Below are 17,705 nucleotides of genomic sequence, written 5' to 3'. Positions count from 1 at the left end.
GCGCCGTGGCTCTTCTCCTGCGCTGCCGCCATGTCGCTGCCGCCGGAGAAAGCCTCCGAGCTGAAGCAGATCATCCACCAGCAGCTGGTCAAGGTGGGGGTGTCTCCGCGGTGGAGCAGCGGAGCGACTTCTCCTGCCAGGGGAAGCCCCGGGGCGGGGAGTCCCGGCCGGGCTTTGCTGCTTACAGTGTCGGCGGTGCGGACCTCCGGCCCTTGGTGACAGCAGTGCCCGCTGAGGTGGTGGCAGGGCATGTAGCGTGCTTGCTCCGTCTTCGCTCCCTCGCTCTGCTTTGCTTTTCCTACTTAGGCCGCTTCAGATGGTTTTTCCGGGCGCCGTTTTGCCTTACTGGCGTTTGCGCCCCCTTCCCGGAGGGTCAGCGGCGGTTCGCGCTCTCGTCTAACCGCTGCCCCGGCTTGCCGCTTTTCCCCTCCCTCCGTCTCCTACTGCCTCCGCTTCTGGTCCTCATCTGCTCTTTTCTGGGCTACGCAGAGATGGAGCTGAGGCCGCTGCCGTCCTGGCCGCTCCCCGCCCCCGTTGCTGCTCGCTCTCTGTGTGTCGCTGCCCCGCTCCGGGCAGGGAGAGGACAGCAGCCGTGTCGGGCGAGCCGCGGGGATGGGCCACGAGGCCCGAGGCACTGGCGCGCTGAGCGGCGGGGTAAAGCACCCTGAGACGACTTTTTTTTTTGCTTGCTGCTTTTTGAACGAGGTTCTTGGGCTGGATCTTGGACTGACGGAGAAATAAATACGAATGCTTTAACTAATATATCGCAAAGTATTTCAAGTCCCAGTGGCTGTGGCCTTAACATCCTTCCTGTGTGACAAACAGCTTTACAAAGCCATGCGGCTTCACAGCTGAGATGAAGCACAGAAATTTTCTGACTTCCCTTTGAGCCCAGGGGAAGCTCGCAATGGAGATTTCCTACTTCTGTGCCTTACCTACAAGTATATAAAGGTGTACTTTTTCCCTTAAAAAAATAAGAAACTATTATCCTAAGTTTGAATTTTGAGGGAGACAAGAAATAAAAATAGTGACCATTTTATAATTGATGGATTTGCAGACCTTTTTGTAAGGAGGGATGTGCAAGGCAGGGGATGCTGTCTAGTGAAAATGCTCAGATTTCGTATGCTCATGATTTTCTTAACTGGTAGAGCTGCTTTGGTGAGATAATTACTTGTTTGATTAGTTCTGAAAGGATTAATATTTTGGTGTAGTTATGTCTGTGTTCTGAGGAGAATACCTTTAGTCTTATAGAGTGACTGTTTAGTCATAGCTGCTACCATTTAAAGAGCTTGTATTTATAGCATATAGTGAATTTTCTTTCAGATGGATGTCCATGGCAGGATAAGAGAAGTTCTTGCTGAGACTATACGTGAAGAGTTAGCACCTGAGCATCAGCAGTTATCCACAGAAGATCTGATAAAAGCCTTAAGACAACGAGGAATCATTGATGACGTTATGAAGGAACTTAAATTTGTAACTGTAAGTAGCTTTTGAAGAGTGAAACTATTTTTGCTTATTCCCCTCACTGACTTGGTGTTTTGACAAAGTGAAAACTTGCTACTTCTACAGGTTTGTATGGCTTTACTGATTTGTGACATATTAGGAGCAGATCAGCTTACTGCATATGCTAAAATTGGTTTAATGATAACACTAGATTGAAAGTATTTGTTCAGTTTCGTTACATCTCAGGTGCTAGAAGGCAGCATACCTGAGGAATGGCATTCAGCTGAAATGGAAGATTCTTTAATTTTTAGAAGACTGCAGTAAGAGCACTGTTGCATCCCTTGATGCCTTAAAAAGTCTTAATTGTAATTCCAGGATGTGAATGAAAAGGAAAGGACTTCAGCTCCAAAACCATCAACACATTTTGTTGACAGAGAACCACCAGTTTTGAAAAAAAGTATGTTGTTTGTTTATTTTAATATTTGAATCATAGTTTTGAGAGAAGTTTGAAGTCTATGATTTTTGAACTCTGAATTAGTAATCCAGTATGAGCTGGCATAAAAGTGGATATTTTTCCTGCTTATCTACAGGAAGTAAATTCATGTAAGCAGGAGAAATTAGTGTCGCATTAAATGTGACTTTTTTTTTTTATTTAATTGATTTTACATTAAGATAACTTCCACACATTTTAAAATCACTTTCTCCTAAGCACTTGTTTCAAAAAAGTTTCTTTTTTCCTAGTCCCCTGTTAGTTAACTGATATTTAACATGCTTCCTAAGATCTGTTTGTAGTCTCTTTATTTTTATTGCTACGCTTTACAGCTAACATTGACCCAACACGGAGGTATCTTTACCTTCAGGTTTTGGGTGGAAAAGCTTTTCTGGAACATCTGCAGGAACCGGAGCCTCTGCCTGGCCAAATCTGTTCTACCTTCACTCTGTGTTTACATTTTCGAAATCAGCGCTTCCGTTCTAAACCTGTCCCCTGTGCCTGTGAGCCAGATTTTCATGATGGTTTTTTACTTGAAGTACACAAGGATAGCCTAGGTAAGGAATATTGTGTGTTTAAAGCTGATGCTATCAGGTTTTTTTCTGACTTCAGAGTTATTGTGAAATATGTTTGGTATTATTTAGTGGCTTTCTTTCCTATTTTTTATTACGTTTTCCTAAGGAAACTGATTACTTTATTAGGTTATGTAGACCTTTCTCTACTCTTGCCTCTTCTTTTCCTTTTCCACTCTAAAATAGCTTTTGAATTTGACCAGTTGTGTCTATAATTGACAGTGAGATGATAGTCTCGGAGATGTTAAGAGATACTAAAGTGGCTGTGATTTTCTTGAACTTTGTGCTGACAAGTGAAAGAGGGAAACTTAAATTTGTCCATATGGAAGGCAAAATTTCAGTGTGAGTTCAGTTTGCCTCCAGTTGGCAAACATCTGCAGAAGAGTCGGTTATCCACAGCCTCTATTACCATTCTTCTGTTGGTAGCCAGGGAACATGGTAGGAGCTAAGTATGTTATGAAAAGACTTCTGTATTTTGTCTGAATCCTGTAGAAATCCAGGGTAGCTTATGGAATATCAGGGAACAGAGAAAAAGCCAGAGTTATTACAGTTGGACTTGGGGAAGGGAGTGAACATACCACAAATTCAAAGAAAACCAGACTTTGTTAATTCCGCTGCTCGTGGAGCGGTTTATATCATGGGGTCAAGCTTAACTGGAGAGAAAGTTGTTTCATAAATACTGATGTACAGTAAGTTGACCTGACGCATTCCAACATATTAAAGAATATTTTTCAATTGCTTTTACTTAATGGTGCTTTAATATTCTTTATTTTCTTAAATGCTAATTCCATTTTAATTTTTGTGCAGTTGAACCAGTCATATTGGAGTACTCAACTATAGGAATCTTTATCTCCTCTGTAAATTAACTGTAATCTTTCTGTAACTCTGTCCTAAACTGACGTTGATTTTAAGATGGGATCATTGCTTACACTTCTGGACATGACGTTTTTCTTAAAATGCAATGTATGCAATGAATGTAAATGCATACTTTTTTTAAATTTTGAGCAGGACTTGGGCTGATAATATTCTTGCTATCTTATCTTCGTTTAATAACAGCAGGTGATGGAAGTAAAATGGTGGATGCAACTACTATGTTATCTATATGTGATCCAGTGCATATGGTTCTGATCAAAACAGACACATTTGGTGAGACAACGCTAGTAGCATCCTATTTCTTGGAGTGGCGATCTGTCTTGGCTGCAGAGAATGGCATAACAAATGTTGCTGTTGAACTCCTGGGTGTAGGTAAGGATAAGTAATAAGGCTGTAATGATGACTTAAAATATTGGGTACTGGGCTTGCTTATAAGCTTAAAGCAGTATTTATGATGTAGTATAATTTTAGTTCAACTCATAAATTACTATAAGGTATCCTTAGAAAATGTGTAGGAGACTAATGGTCAGATTTTTCTGTTACCAAAATACTAAAAATGTATGTTCCAGATCCTGTGTAATAATGGTTCCATGTCTGGGAACTCTCACTACTGATTTTTGGCAAAATCTGGATAAGTTATCAAAAACAAACCAAACGAAAAATCAACCAATTCAGCTCCAGGAATATATCAAATCAGTGCACTGAAGAGTAAAATCTAGCTTGTGTCCCTTTCATAGCAAACTAGCAACTGCTGGAGAAAGTGATCTCCGCTGTGCTGCCATTTATTGCAGTAGCTGGAAGTATGTTTTTTGACAGAAGGGCTGAACAGCTTTGTTTAGGTGCTTAGCAGTTAGTATACGTGTGTATTTTTGTGTATCACTTGTCCCCACTCCCCTTTTCAGGAGTTCCAGCCTAAGTTTTTAGGATCCTATGGTTTAGTGGATAAAGATTAGATCTAGGACTCAATCTATCATGACATCCTACGCTAGCTATCCCAGAGTTTGGTCAAATAGTAGCTGATGAGTCATTTGAGTATTCTTTATTGCAGTTTCTCTACCTGTTAGGTAGGTGAGCAGTTTTTGATAGTTTAAAAAGAGATAAAATTACATCTTCAAAATGTTTTGAAGATTGGATATACTACATAAGTCATTCCTGATTGTTATCACCATTTCCTGCTCTTTTTTTGGTTGATTTGGTGCAGTGTTTTATCCAGTGAACACAAACCTAGTAAGCTTATTTGCTAATAAGTTTGTTAGCATAATTTCCTTCTGAAAATGCTGACTATTGCCAAAACTTCAGTAAGCAATAAGGGTTTGGACAGTCTCTCAAATGGAGAGCTTTTTATTTATAATGACTTGGAAATGCATAACAAGTAAGTTGAGTTTAATACTCAGTGGGTGATGAGAGGAGTTAAATCTTAATTATCATTAGCTTTTTTCCAAGTAATAAAGTATCAATCCAGTAAATCCAGTGCTTTTGCTTTTGCTCCTCTTCTGAAGTCTTGTCATTGTACAAAACGCATCAAGAACATCAAAGCATGCTGCTGTCTCAGATAAATAGACAAACTTCTGTGTGAGGCTTCTGTTGCTTGTATTGCTTATAATCCCATGCCTCTATTGTTTTGTAATGCTTCTTGTTCTGTATGTAATTCTAAATTTTCAGCATTATGCAGCAGCGTTAGGTTTGTGGGGTTTTGTGGTTCGTTCATTTGTTGTGTTTTGGGGTTTTTTTAAGTTGATTACTCTACTTGTATGGCAGTCTGGGTCCGTCATAATAAACTGTATCTTGAGGAAGATGAGCTTCACTTACTTCCAACTACTTACATTTGAGCTACCTATGTACTCAGCAGGAATAGGCACTTTGACAGTGTGTGATTCTCCTACTCTGTTTTAGGTGCCTATTCTAGACATCTCTAGAATGCCATTCATCTCGTACGTCCTGGTATTGGCTGCAAAGAGGGCCTTGGATAATTATTTCAGATCTAGATGTCTGCTTTTTTGGCCAGATTATGCTTTCTTACAGCTTCATTTGAGTTTTGAAATTTAAATAAAGATGCCTATTTTGCATATATTTAAAGGAGTTCAGTTATTTTTTGTGATTGTATAGTTTAAATATTTATTTTAATTATTTGCTCCTGCCTGGCTGAAATGTCCTAAGTAAAATGAATTTGAGAGACCTGATCAAAATTTATTTTGTTTCAAAGGTACAGAATCAAAGGTTTCTGTTGGCGTTTTAGACATCAGACTGGAAATATATCCACAGCTTAGTAAGACGCTGTCTTTAGAAATAACTAATACTCAAGTAAGTGATTTTGGGGAGGGCTGACTTATTTTACTGGGGGGGAGGGGGGTGCAGTATAGAATTACTGATGGTGAGGGCTGTGGGTCTTTGAATGTTTGATACTCTTTTTTTCATTAAATTCAAACATAATTACCTTTTTTAAACTACTTTGTTTATGCTGAACATTATCTGAAATATTACTTTGATAGTTTTTCTACCTACTTGTATCAAAATTTTACGAAGAAAAATAAGAAAGATATAATATACCTAGTTTTCTTCAGGTAGCATATGTTTTCTTGCTCTCTCTCCCGTTTGAAATAATAATTTCAAGTCAGCTATTCTGCCTGGAAAGCCAGTAAATGTTGGCCTGAAGGTGCGTGCAGATACTCTTCTGCACATGAAAAGCTGAGCAATCCTTCTGTACGGAAATGCATCACTTAAACTTGACTGAAGTCATGTTCATCTTGATATATGAGCCTACAAACAAGAAATGTGACTTGAGGGTTTTGTTCCCTGGATTTTTATTTAAAAATACTATTCTTCAGCACTTATGTGGCACACTTTAAATATTAAGCTTTATTTTACACAGGCCCAATTGTACTTATTGATTACGGGGTTTTTTTTCTGTTTCGAATTAATATGTGTGTGATTAGTTACGTTTTTCTTACCTGCAGTTTGCTTTGGAACGTCAGAAAACAGCAGAAAAAGAACGATTATTTCTGGTATATGCTAAACAGTGGTGGAGAGAGTACCTACAGATAAGGCCTACGCACAACATAAGGCTAGTAAAGATTTTTGCACAGGTTTGCAAATTTTACAAATAGACCAATCTTTTCTTTAAGTTATCTTTTTATTTTTATATATATTTTGAAGTTTGGATATAGAATCTGTATAGATTTATGACGTGGTTACATTCAGGTCAGCGCTATGTATGGTGTATCATGCAAAAAATGAAATTTGTAAGGGTTGAACCTCTATATGTGTATTGAAGCTCAATAGCATGATGCAGAAAGAAGGGTTGCTCCAACCACTTCTGATGCACAAGATGATAAAAAAGCCTGTTTAGCCTTTTCCTTGAATACTCACAAATGGCAAAGACTTAAGTGATCTGTGCAAACTATTTCAAACAATACCAGATAAAACAGTTATTAAACATGGACTTACTTAGATCGATTAGAACAGATCTACACAGTATTTGAGCTCTGTGTGGTCTGTAAAGCAATCTGTCTGGTTGATGTTGCACGATAGCTACAGACATAATTATTGTAGGCTAATAAATTACTATGCATCAGTTACTCCTTAGTAACTGTCCCTCAGTAAAAGGAATGCTATGATTCTTTGCATTTTTAGTGCCATGAATTTATCTTGCATGGTAGCAATTTTCCTAGCACAGATAATGAGTGGTAGCTTATTATCTCAAAGTAACTTCTGAAGTGATCCCTGCCTACTCTTTCTTTTCAGTGAAGTAACAGTTTCCATTCTGGCTGTACAGTGAGTGTTCAGTAGTGATGTGAACTTCCAAATAAGAGTGTGGTTGGCTGATCCCAGCCAGCAGCTGAGCCCCCTCCCAGTCACTGTCTCACTCCACCCCAGCAGAATGGAGGAGAGAATGGGAAGGGCAAAAGTGAGGAAAAACTCATGGGTTGAGATGAAGACAGTTTAATAAGTGAAGGAAAGAAAGGAAGAGTGTGAAAAAAGTGATGCAAAGACAATCACTTACCATCTCCCACCACCAGGATGATGCCCAGTGAGTCTCTGAGCAGGGGCTAGTTCAGAAAAAGTCTGTTCTCCATGCCCACCAGTTTTATTGCTGAACATGATGCTATATAACGTGGAATACCCCTTTGGTCAGTTCAGGTCAGCTGTCCTGGCTGTGTCCCCTCCCAGCCTCTTGTCCACCCCAAACTTACTCCATGTCAGGGCAGAATGAGAAGCAGAAGGCCTTGACACTGTGCAGGCACTGCTCTCCAATAGCTAAAACATTGGTGTGTTCTCAACACTGCTTTGGTCACAAATCTAAAACAAAGCACCATAGGGGCTGCTATGAAGAAAATTAACTCCATCCCAGCCAGACCCAATACAAAAGCTTAAGGTTTTCGGGGCAGAGTTCATAGAGAAACAAAATATATAATTAGATAGGGAATTCTAGAACTGGGAGTTTGGTTGGGGACATGAAGTAAAAATGGGACTTGTACTATTTTCAGAATAAAGCATTGTGTGAATTAATGGTATTCCACTTCTGCACCCACAAAGCTACAGTACAGTTGGGAAGAAGGTTAGAGGGAAAGGTTTGTGGATAGGATTAGAGGACTAAGTTCTTTGTTACAGAACAGTATAGAAACTGGCAGCCCTCGGAATGCTATAGGAACTAGGCCCCCTGCTAGTTCAGTACCTATAGATAACTTACCTTGATTCTCCTACTAGCCATAGCAAATGTTAGTAAAACTGGCCTTAATGATCTTTCTCATTTCTGGGAACAGAAATGAGATTATCAGAATTGTTTGATTATTTGGTTATCGGCCAGTTTTGTAGGTGTAATGCAGAAGCATGCATTACATATATAAAACTATGTTCAATAAATAATGAATCCTTCTTGTGATTTTCTTTTTTTTTTTTATTTTTTAATTTTTGCATGCTTTCTAGCTGTGAAATAATTTCCAACAGGATTCCAGTCAGCTTCAAATAACTGGTGCTTTTCCTACACCAACTTGCTGGAAAAGCATGACAGAACCTTAATGGGGGCAATATGTGACTACAGTAAAAAATATGAGACTGTGGTTTCCTGAAGCTGCAGACATTTAAAAGGCTTTGATCCCTTTTTAAATATACAAACCTGAAAGTACCAGTTTAGCCTAGTGAGGAGGAGTTTTATACTGCTTGAAATAGTTTTAATAGTTGATAAACATAATATTTCCCTGCAGCACATAATAAACCAGACTTTTTTCCAGTTATCTTATTTTTTTATTTTTCCAAGAAATTAGAAATTCTTATTATTACCACTCATAATTTTTGTAGATCTAGTGACATCATTGTGAGTAAATTTTATTCGGTTTTGGTGTTATGACAAGAGGTAAAGAGTATTCAAATTCAGAAGCAAATAGATACCTTTTAAACTCTAAAATCAGCTGCTGAGTGCTTAATGCTTTTGGGGGGGGTGTTTTGGGGGTTTGTTGTGAGTTTTGGTGGGTGTGTGGTTCTGGGGTTTTTTTTGTTTGTTTGATTTGGGGTATTTTTTGGTTGGGTGTGTTGTGGTTTGTGACTGGTGGGGTTTTTGTTTGTTTGTGGGTTTTTTGTTTCCTGATATTATGGAAATTGACAGTGGATGGAGCATGAACAGTTCCTCACCCATTTAAGGAAATTAAGTTCAACCTGTACTGCTCCAAGTGTTTGAACTTCTAGTCCAGAATGTCCTACCAGTGACAGAGCCAGCAGAAAAATGTAACTGTAAAGTCTCTCTAAATGAATTGCCTTAATGGTCTCATGTCTTAATTCTAGAAGGATTTTTGTGTCTTAATATTGTTGAATGATATTTATTTCAGGGAGAATAATCCTGTAGCAAAAAAGATAGTTTAAATTAAGATGAATCTTTTGTAACATTTGCGTGCCTGGCAAATAAACATATTTTATATGTTCAGGATGAAAATGGAGTAAACCGTCCAGTATGTTCATATATCAGACCACTTCGAGCAGGCCGGTTACTAGACACTCCTAGGCAAGCAGCACGATTTGTCAGTGTCCTGGGTTACGAAAGAGCTCCTGTCATCGGAGGAGGTGGTAGCAAACAAGAACAGTGGTGCACCCTTCTTGCTTTTTTATGTAGAAACAAGGTATGTGAAAATGGTCTTTGTGTGACACAGTAGAGTTGGTATTGTAACTGAAGTCAGTCGTTTAAAACAGGCTGCAAATACATGGATTAAATAAAATTTGGAGAATTCTGTTACAATAGCTTGTTTAGGACCTTTCTAAAGAGAAAGAGATGTTAAATAGTAGACAAGAAGGCTTTGGAGCAGACTTTTTTAATGCTATTGTTGGGATCCATTTGTCAATACATCTATTTGCCAATGAGCTTGCTTTTCTTCATTTGCTTTTCTAAGATCACATATAATTATTCCATGAATCCCTGGTAGTGTGCAGGCCACTAATTTAATTTCTGGACTAATCCAGAAAGAGTTGGAAAAGTCTCTTTTGAGAAACTAATTTTTTTAGATGGGCTAAAATACACTCACAGTCTTTGCATTCCTTTTTTGCAACATAGGGATTTTCACTAAAAGTTTCGGCCTAGTTCTTAGTGATCTGACACTTGTATCATATGACTATAATAAATGAAACAACTTGTAGCTCATTCTGGATTATAGCTCCTCTGTTGGATGAATAAAAGTAATAGTGATCCCTTTTAATACCTCTTTGGAGTGGTCGAGGCTTTTCATTGCCACTGGGATATTTCTGCATTCCAAAACAATTTCACTGATGTGTTTGTATTAAAAAGATCTGTTCTTGGCAGCAGGAGCTGTATCCCAGTTTTTAGACCCGTCTTAAAGACGACACAGAACAGACATTAGCTGTTGTCTCTGAATATCGCGTCATGCATAGGTACCATATACAGGCATCACTGGCTACCCACTGGCTTTCAGATGAAGGTGGTGATGGTGAGTTTCAGTTTGAGGACCGTTGTTTGGAGGCGCAGAGAAGGGGTTTCCTCCAAGGCAGAAGTGGAAAACTGTATAGAAAATAGCTGAATTTAGCCCCTGAGACACCAGCTGAACCGTTATTAATTTTTTTGTGGAAAGTGATGTGTTACTAAATGAACACAGGTTCACCAGAGACTTGTTTAAACCTACTTTTCTGGATATTTCCCTTGCACATTATGGTAGGGGAAGATTGTGTTATCTGTGTAATGAACAGATACACCCAAGAACACTGAATTTTGCATTTTCAACATTCTGAATAGTATTTGACTAAAGAGCCATACTGTTCTACCTCTGAATGCTGTGCTTTGTATTACGAAGGCTTCATTGCATGAAGAATTTTTTTTTCTTACTTTACAGCTAACATTTGTAAAGAACTTAAGATAAAAAGAGTATTACACATCACATCCAGAAATGTATTTCTGTGAACTATCAATGATAGCAATAAATTTTTGAAGGAAACTTTTTTTTTTCCTGGTTGAAGGGAAATGCAGCTACACGTGACTTTCAGTTGTTACACAGTTAGATCCATGGAGGCGTTTGTTTTACCTTTTTTTTTTAATTTCTGAACTTTGACAACACATTCAAGACAGTAAAATTACAATAGAATTACTGAACTGATTAAATTTCCTAACAGTGTGAAAATACTGCCTAATTTCTAATATTGCCTTAGGTATTTGCCTTATATACATTTTGGCTTTTAATTAGAACGTTAGTTTTTTCTTTACAGGTCAATAGATTCTGGATTTGGTTTACTGGAAGGGATCTTTATAAACATAAGAAATGTTTTCCAGTATAAATCATACAGTATATTTGAATAAAAAGTATAAATAGTCTATCATTAGAACGTACTACTATTTTTAAATTATTTTTTTTCTGTTACAGAAAACTAAAACTTGTCAAGTTTAAACCTTAAAAACCTGACTTCTGATATGTGCTTTAGGTAAACAGGATGGAAACGTGGCTTGTTAAATCATGATCAGAGAAATACCACCATTTTCTTTCTTTTAAGATTTTATCCATGCCTGATACTCAAACCAGCTCAATAATATTTACTGCCTAGGGTGACTGTGAAGATCATGCTAACCTTCTGTGCAGTCTTCTTCTTGGGTTTGGATTGGAAGCCTTTGTGTGTGTTGGAACAAAAGCAAAAGGAGTCCCCCACACTTGGGTAATGACTTGTGGAACTGATGGATCAATTACTTTTTGGGAGAGCTTAACAGGACATAGGTGAGTAAAAGGAATGTAAGAAAACTGAGCAATGTATACTGAGGTTTGCATAGGCTATTTTTGCTGTTGCTTTTTTGTTTTTTATTTTTACACCCTGTCATGTAACTCATACAATCAAAGCCAAAAGTCTTTGTATCTTTTTTTTCCTGTGTACTGCTGCTGTTTGGAAAATAACTGGTTCAGTGTAAGGTGAAATATTTCAACAGTTTGTAATATAGTTTTCAGTGGCTTTAATACAGTGTAGCGACTGTCTTGTGTCTTAGGGCAGCTGATTGCTCATAGCTGATGCTATCACTGCCATCATTTGTAAAGAAGGAGATGAAATCTGACATGATTGTTTAGGAACTGTTGTGGTTTAACCCCAGCCGGCAACTAGGCACCATGCAACTGCTCACTCACTCACCCTCAGTCAGATGGGGGAGAGAATCAGAAGGGTAAAAGTGAGAAAACTTGTGGGTTGAGATAAAGACAGTTTAGTAGGTAAAGCAAAAGCTGTGCACGCAAGCAAAGCAAAATAAGGAATTCATTCACCACTTCCCATCAGCAGGCAGGTGTTCAGCCATCTCCAGGGAAGCAGGGCTCCATCACGCATAACAGTTACTTGGGAAGACAAACACCATCACTCCAAACGTCGCCCTATCCTCCTCCTTCCCCCAGCTGTTATTGCTGAGCATGATGTCATATGGTATGGAATATCCCTTTGGTGAGTTGGGGTCAGCTGTCCCAGCTGTGTCTCCTCCCAACTTTTTGTGCACCCCCAGCCTACTCACTGGTGGGGGGGTGATGTGAGAAGCAGAAAAGGCCTTGACTCTGTGTAAGCACTGCTCAGCAATAACTAAAAGGTCCCTGTGTTATCAACATTGTTTCCAGCACAAATCCAAAACACAGCCCCATACTAGCTACTATGAAGAAAATTAACTCTATCCCAGCCAAAACCAGCACAGGAACCCATATTTTTTTCCTTATTTCATCTGTGAAATCAGTGTTACGTTACTTTTTTCCCCTGCAGAAATCTCTGCAAGTTCTCTGAGACTGACTCTCACTTGAGTCATTTTAGAAAGGCAAATGTTCTGTATTCCAAAGCTTCTGGAACCTGTTTGTTAAAAATTCTTTCCCTTCTTATTCTGTGTGTCCTATTGCTCAGGTGCATAGAGTCGTACTCTGTCCCAATTTTTATATAAAAATAAATGCTCCAAACTTCAGTGAAAAGAACTTCCTCTTTACTGACAATATTCAGCACTGTGATCCATGCTATTGTACTTCCTAGTGCTATTTAAAGCATTACTTTTGGAAACATAGTTTTTGAAATATATAGCTTCAAGTTGCATTGGTAGAAGTACAGTGGGACTATATATTTGCATATAAGACTTTTGGCTTTGTGAAAAGTGCTGATTAATATCCAGTGTTGAAAATAAGCAGTTCTGTTTTGCCACTGTTTGTGTTTCCTATGATTAGCATTTGAAGATGTATTCCCCCAAATGTGATGAATAGAGGGGAAACTGTATGGGTGTGTTGTTATAGTTGCCAAATTTAATTGCTGTTGAATATCTGCTTGATTAATCAGCTTATTTTTCTAGTTTTAAAGAAATAAGTGGTGTATCATTTCATTGTATGTTATTCCTCCAAAATGTGTGTAGTTACTTTTCTGTAAATAAATGGGAAAAAAAACATGTTAACAAACTTGGCTTATATTTGTGAAAGGAGAAATGGCTTATATTTGTCCCATCTAAATATTTTTACCTTGCCTTGAAATATTAATAAGAAATTAATAGGATAAGAATTAATAAGAAATTGAACGTTTTTGATTAGGTACATCCACAGACCTATCAACCCTGATGACCCTCCACTAGTGGAACAACCCAAGCCGCTGTATCCTTATCGCACGATAGGTTGTATCTTCAACCATCAAAAGTTCTTTGGAAATTGTCAGCCCTCTGACGCTGTGGAGCTCTGTGTGTTTGACCTGCATGATGAATCTAAATGGAAACCCATGAGTGGAGAAGCAATAAAATCTGTATGTTCCCCTGGAACATCATCTTCGGTTCCCCCTTTTCCCCCTCTGTGTGCTTCCACAATAGATGCTGCAGTAACAAGCAACGAGATAGAATTGCAGCTGAGGATACTGGTCTCTGAACACAGAAAGGTAATACTCAATTGTCATTGATCTGTTGCGGTAGTAGAGGTGCATGTTTTTACTGTATACTTGTTTTGGATAGCCATTTGTTAGTTCACATACTCATATCTTTGCAATGTGTTTTCCATCAGCTTTTGCAGTAATGCAGTATGTGAAGTGTGAAATAACTGAAAAATTGTTTGGAAAGACTGTACTGAGCTAGTTTAGATGTCATTATTTGCAGTGGTGATTCTGTAGCCTCATGTGTGGGCTCTTCCCCCCACCCTGCCTTTGCCTCTCATTCTAGGTCTGATCTGCAGCTTACTGGCACCTGCAGACTACCTACGAGTGGTCTGTAAAAGCTAGGAAGATCGAATCTGGTTGTCAGTGGGCTTTGCCTATCCATCACAAATGGTTTTTGGTCCCTAGATAAAAGCAGGCTTTCAGCTTTCATGATCTTACCCTGACTGCTTTACAAAATCAGAAGATACTTCTTCTGTAAGATCCTGATACAGGATTTTTACAAGACGTAATGTGCCAGAAATGATTCTTCCTGGGCTGGATATGAAGGATATGGTCTTTTAAATCCCTGTTAGCTTATATCTAGTTTTAATGCGGTTTTTGGTTATTTTCATCTCCCCACGCAATGCTCAATCTTTGAGGTGGCAAGTAATTCTCAGAGTATGAATCTCATGTGATGTTGAATACATATGTGGTAGATTTTTCTATTTCTTTGCGCTTGTGGGATGGTAGGAGGAAGGTATATGTACATGTGTATGTGTTTTGGGGAGCTGTTGTGCATTGTTTTTTCAGAAGTGGGTTTCCATGAGAGACATTAGAAAAATGTGAGGTGAATCTTGGTTGATCTTTCCCATATTTTTGCTGTGTATTTATGCACTATCTTCTTACATTTCATGCAGAGATACTGTAGCTAAAACACCTAGTTTCAACTCTGCTGGTCTTGTTTTAGTCTAATAGTCTAACTTCATTTCTTGGTAAATGTTTGATATTTTGTTGATGGTGTTTGATTCTTCTGGTTGGTGTGTGAATCAACATAGAAATCTTACTGCTTTGTGGATTCACTTCCATTAACTACAAATTAAAGACTTGTCATGGATTTATTTGCATCTGTACAGTATACAAGCTTGCTAATATCCTAATGTCCATTCTGCACAGTTGTAATCTTTCTGTGACTTGACCCACAGGATCTTGGCCTTTCTACTGTTTGGGATGACCACCTATCCTATCTGTTGTCACCAGCATTAGCAGCCTATGAGCTCGAACGTACAACAAGCGTTTCTGCAGGAAATGAAGAGTTTCAAGATGCTGTAAGAAGAGCGGTACCTGATGGACACACATTTAAAGGATTTCCTATCCATTTTGTATATAGAAATGCCAGGAGAGCATTTGCCACATGTCTTCGGTAAGTTTAAATGTAAAGATACGTGTGTTAAAACCAAAGAGTAATACTTAATTATAAATTGCAACTTGTTTTGGTTTTTTTTATAATGACGTTTAAAGAAAACTAATTTCCTTAAATAAGAACTGGATGAGGAGTTGTGTAGTATGTGTAATGGGTCATGCGGTACAGAGCTTTTATGTTACATTGGTGAGTTCAGTGACAATAGACTTCTCATGGGTTAAATTCAGGAACGAGGAGTTAATTTAATTTACCTGCACTTCTTAAAAATGATCAGTGGTGGTCTTGTTTTCCTCTAAGGCAACAGTCCCTGCATTATATTTGTAATGATGGACTCATGGTACTCATTGTTATCTGAGTGTTAGTCACATTTGAAATAACTGCACGTATGTAACTGAAAATTTTAATAGTAGCTTAGTAATACCTGTTACTCTTGTTTTTCTTTTTGTCAAATAGGTCTCCTTTTTGTGAAGAAATAATCTGTTGTAGGGGAGACCAAGTGAGACTTGCAGTTCGTGTACGAGTTTTTACATACCCTGAATCTGCATGTGCTGTTTGGATCATGTTAGCTTGTAAATACCGCTCTGTCCTTTGAAAAAAAAAAACAAGATCATTCAGACTGGTTTAGATCTGCAAAATAATGTATGTGGGTATAAAATTATGCAATTAAAAACTAATATTGTATTTTATATGAATGCCACTGATTTCGAATACCACAGTGTGTGTATTGAAGAGGATTGTGTAGACAGTAATGATTATATTTATAAGGAGAATTTATTCTTATTTTTAATAAAAGTTACTTTTCATACTTGTAGTAACTTGACCCACATTCCTATAATGTGTGCATAAAATACTAGCTTCTCTTCTGCAGCTCTGAACTGGTGTGAGAATTCATTTAGAAAAAAGTCTGTTTCACCTCTCCAGGGCAAGAGACTGTTTTACCTCTCCTCTCCATGTAGCGTCCAGCATGTACTTTGTGAGTCACTGAGATCCAGAGATACCGAAGTTTAAGCATGTGTCCTTTCAACAAGAAAATTTATTTCTGCCTCTCTTGGACCTAGCAATAGCTTCTACATTCAGCTTCTAAGAACCGTTCGGTCAGGTATAGGTAATCTTGTTAATCTATGACTTTAATAATTTATGGAATTTTTTTTTTTAATGTTTAAAATTAAGACTTGGATACCTGAACATGTGAATAGCTGTGCTGCGTTAGATAAAGTGGTTTAACCTGATGCCTTTTTCCTGACGTTAGCTTAGGAAGTTTCTGAGGTAAAAGTTGTAGCCAGGCCATTTTGCTTAACAACCATTCATGATTTTGTCGAATTCTGACACTCAGATCTATACTTAATTATCCGTCTATGGTTTTGTTTGTCTTAAACCTGTGGCTGATGATTTTGCTCAGTATCTTTTTGTCTTCACGCTTTGAGAAATGGCAAGCAGTTGGACTTACTGGCCTTCTCTGTACCATGCCTCTCATGTTTTTCACCATGTGGACTCCAGCCATCTCTTTGAGGCTGAAGAATCTGAGACTATTTGATTTCTTCTGTAGAAGCCATTCCATATCTTTGATTAGTCACGGCCACCTCTTTTTGTTCTACTTGTAAGAAAGGTCAAATTCTTTCTGCTGGTGCTGGAGCAAAAAAACCCCAAAAAACTAATCTTGGAGAAGCTTGCAACCCATGCAGCAGGAGCGAACGCTGGCTTTTTGCATGTACATGTAATCAGAAGTGCGGTAGTGTGACACTATTTTTGTCTTTTTTCCAGAAGTGTTAAATACTGCCTACTGTGGCGCTTGGGTTTTACCTTGAGATTTTAATGGTATATGATGTATTTAGTGACCCTAATGTTAACAGGTTTCCAATACTTCACAAATCTGTTCTTGCGTTATCTTCCTTTTTATAGAATAGATCAAAATCTATTCATTTGCCTGTTACACAGCATACAGGACCCTGATCAAAGCTTCAGACAGTACAATTAGATACAATGTGAAAAGCTGGATCCTATATTATGGTGGATATTGCTAAATTTAATAGCTTTATTTAAATACTAGTTGTGTCTTATTTGAGCAGAGTATGTTACGCACACATATGTCACTGCAAGAGGAAGAAAGCACCAATGTTCAATACAAGTAGAAGTGAAGTACGAAACAGGACCTTACGCGTTAGGCCAAATGTGGCTGTAGTACTCTGCGTACGGGAGGGAACACTGCACAGTGCTGTCCTGTCGTTTGTACGCTTCAGTCTTTTATATAAAGCAGGTGCTAAGGGGAAATTTTTAATTTCCTTTTACATATGCTAGGTAAAATTGTAGTATACCATGGGAAAAAAAAACCCCAAATGTTTTTTGATGTGAGTTATAAGTTATTTAGTCTCTACACCAGGAAGCTGGGTTTTTTTGCGTGCAGCGCTCACTTACCTGGTACCGGCTGGGGAGAAGCTGGCGTGCAGGGGCAGGCTCTGCCCTTCTGGTGCCTAGGTGTGTTCAGGGGCAGGAGTATCGCTTCCCAGCTCTTCGGAAGGCGATTGCCTTTTTGGCCCTTTCCAGACCCGCCTCGTTCAACTGCTGCCAGCCTTTCTGTGTACCCGTGGCCTCGGTCTGG

The 17,705-nt window shown here is 38.5% G+C and overlaps 1 protein-coding gene across 2 annotated transcripts; it reads left to right on the top strand.

Annotated features, from left to right (window-relative positions):
* Window positions 1–18: 18 nt before the first annotated feature.
* CEP76 (centrosomal protein 76) lies at window positions 19–15,701 on the top strand. 2 transcript variants are annotated; one of them, XM_059836207.1, is made up of 12 exons: window positions 19–93; window positions 1,324–1,479; window positions 1,819–1,900; window positions 2,266–2,490; window positions 3,565–3,750; window positions 5,582–5,679; window positions 6,333–6,461; window positions 9,294–9,485; window positions 11,407–11,573; window positions 13,383–13,716; window positions 14,892–15,109; window positions 15,563–15,701. In XM_059836207.1, exons 1-12 carry the CDS (start codon window positions 31–33, stop codon window positions 15,699–15,701), a joined length of 1,989 nt encoding a protein of 662 aa, XP_059692190.1. In that variant the 5' UTR covers window positions 19–30. The 2 variants fall into 2 exon arrangements, with proteins under 2 accessions (XP_059692190.1, XP_059692189.1); XM_059836206.1 differs by lacking the exon at window positions 2,266–2,490 and having other exon boundaries at window positions 31–93.
* The last annotated feature ends 2,004 nt before the right edge of the window (window positions 15,702–17,705 follow it).

This window comes from Gavia stellata, chromosome 3, assembly GCF_030936135.1.
Source record: "Gavia stellata isolate bGavSte3 chromosome 3, bGavSte3.hap2, whole genome shotgun sequence".
Lineage (NCBI taxonomy): Eukaryota > Metazoa > Chordata > Aves > Gaviiformes > Gaviidae > Gavia > Gavia stellata.
This window is presented reverse-complemented; position numbering and strand designations above follow the sequence as displayed.

Bases quoted from the DNA above. Each gene is read 5' to 3' on its own strand.
- CEP76 (XM_059836207.1), top strand. From the start codon at position 31: ATGTCGCTGCCGCCGGAGAAAGCCTCCGAGCTGAAGCAGATCATCCAC. The intron at 1,480-1,818 runs GTAAGTAGCTTT...TTGTAATTCCAG, and splicing joins AGGAACTTAAATTTGTAACT to GATGTGAATGAAAAGGAAAG. The intron at 5,680-6,332 runs GTAAGTGATTTT...TCTTACCTGCAG, and splicing joins TAGAAATAACTAATACTCAA to TTTGCTTTGGAACGTCAGAA.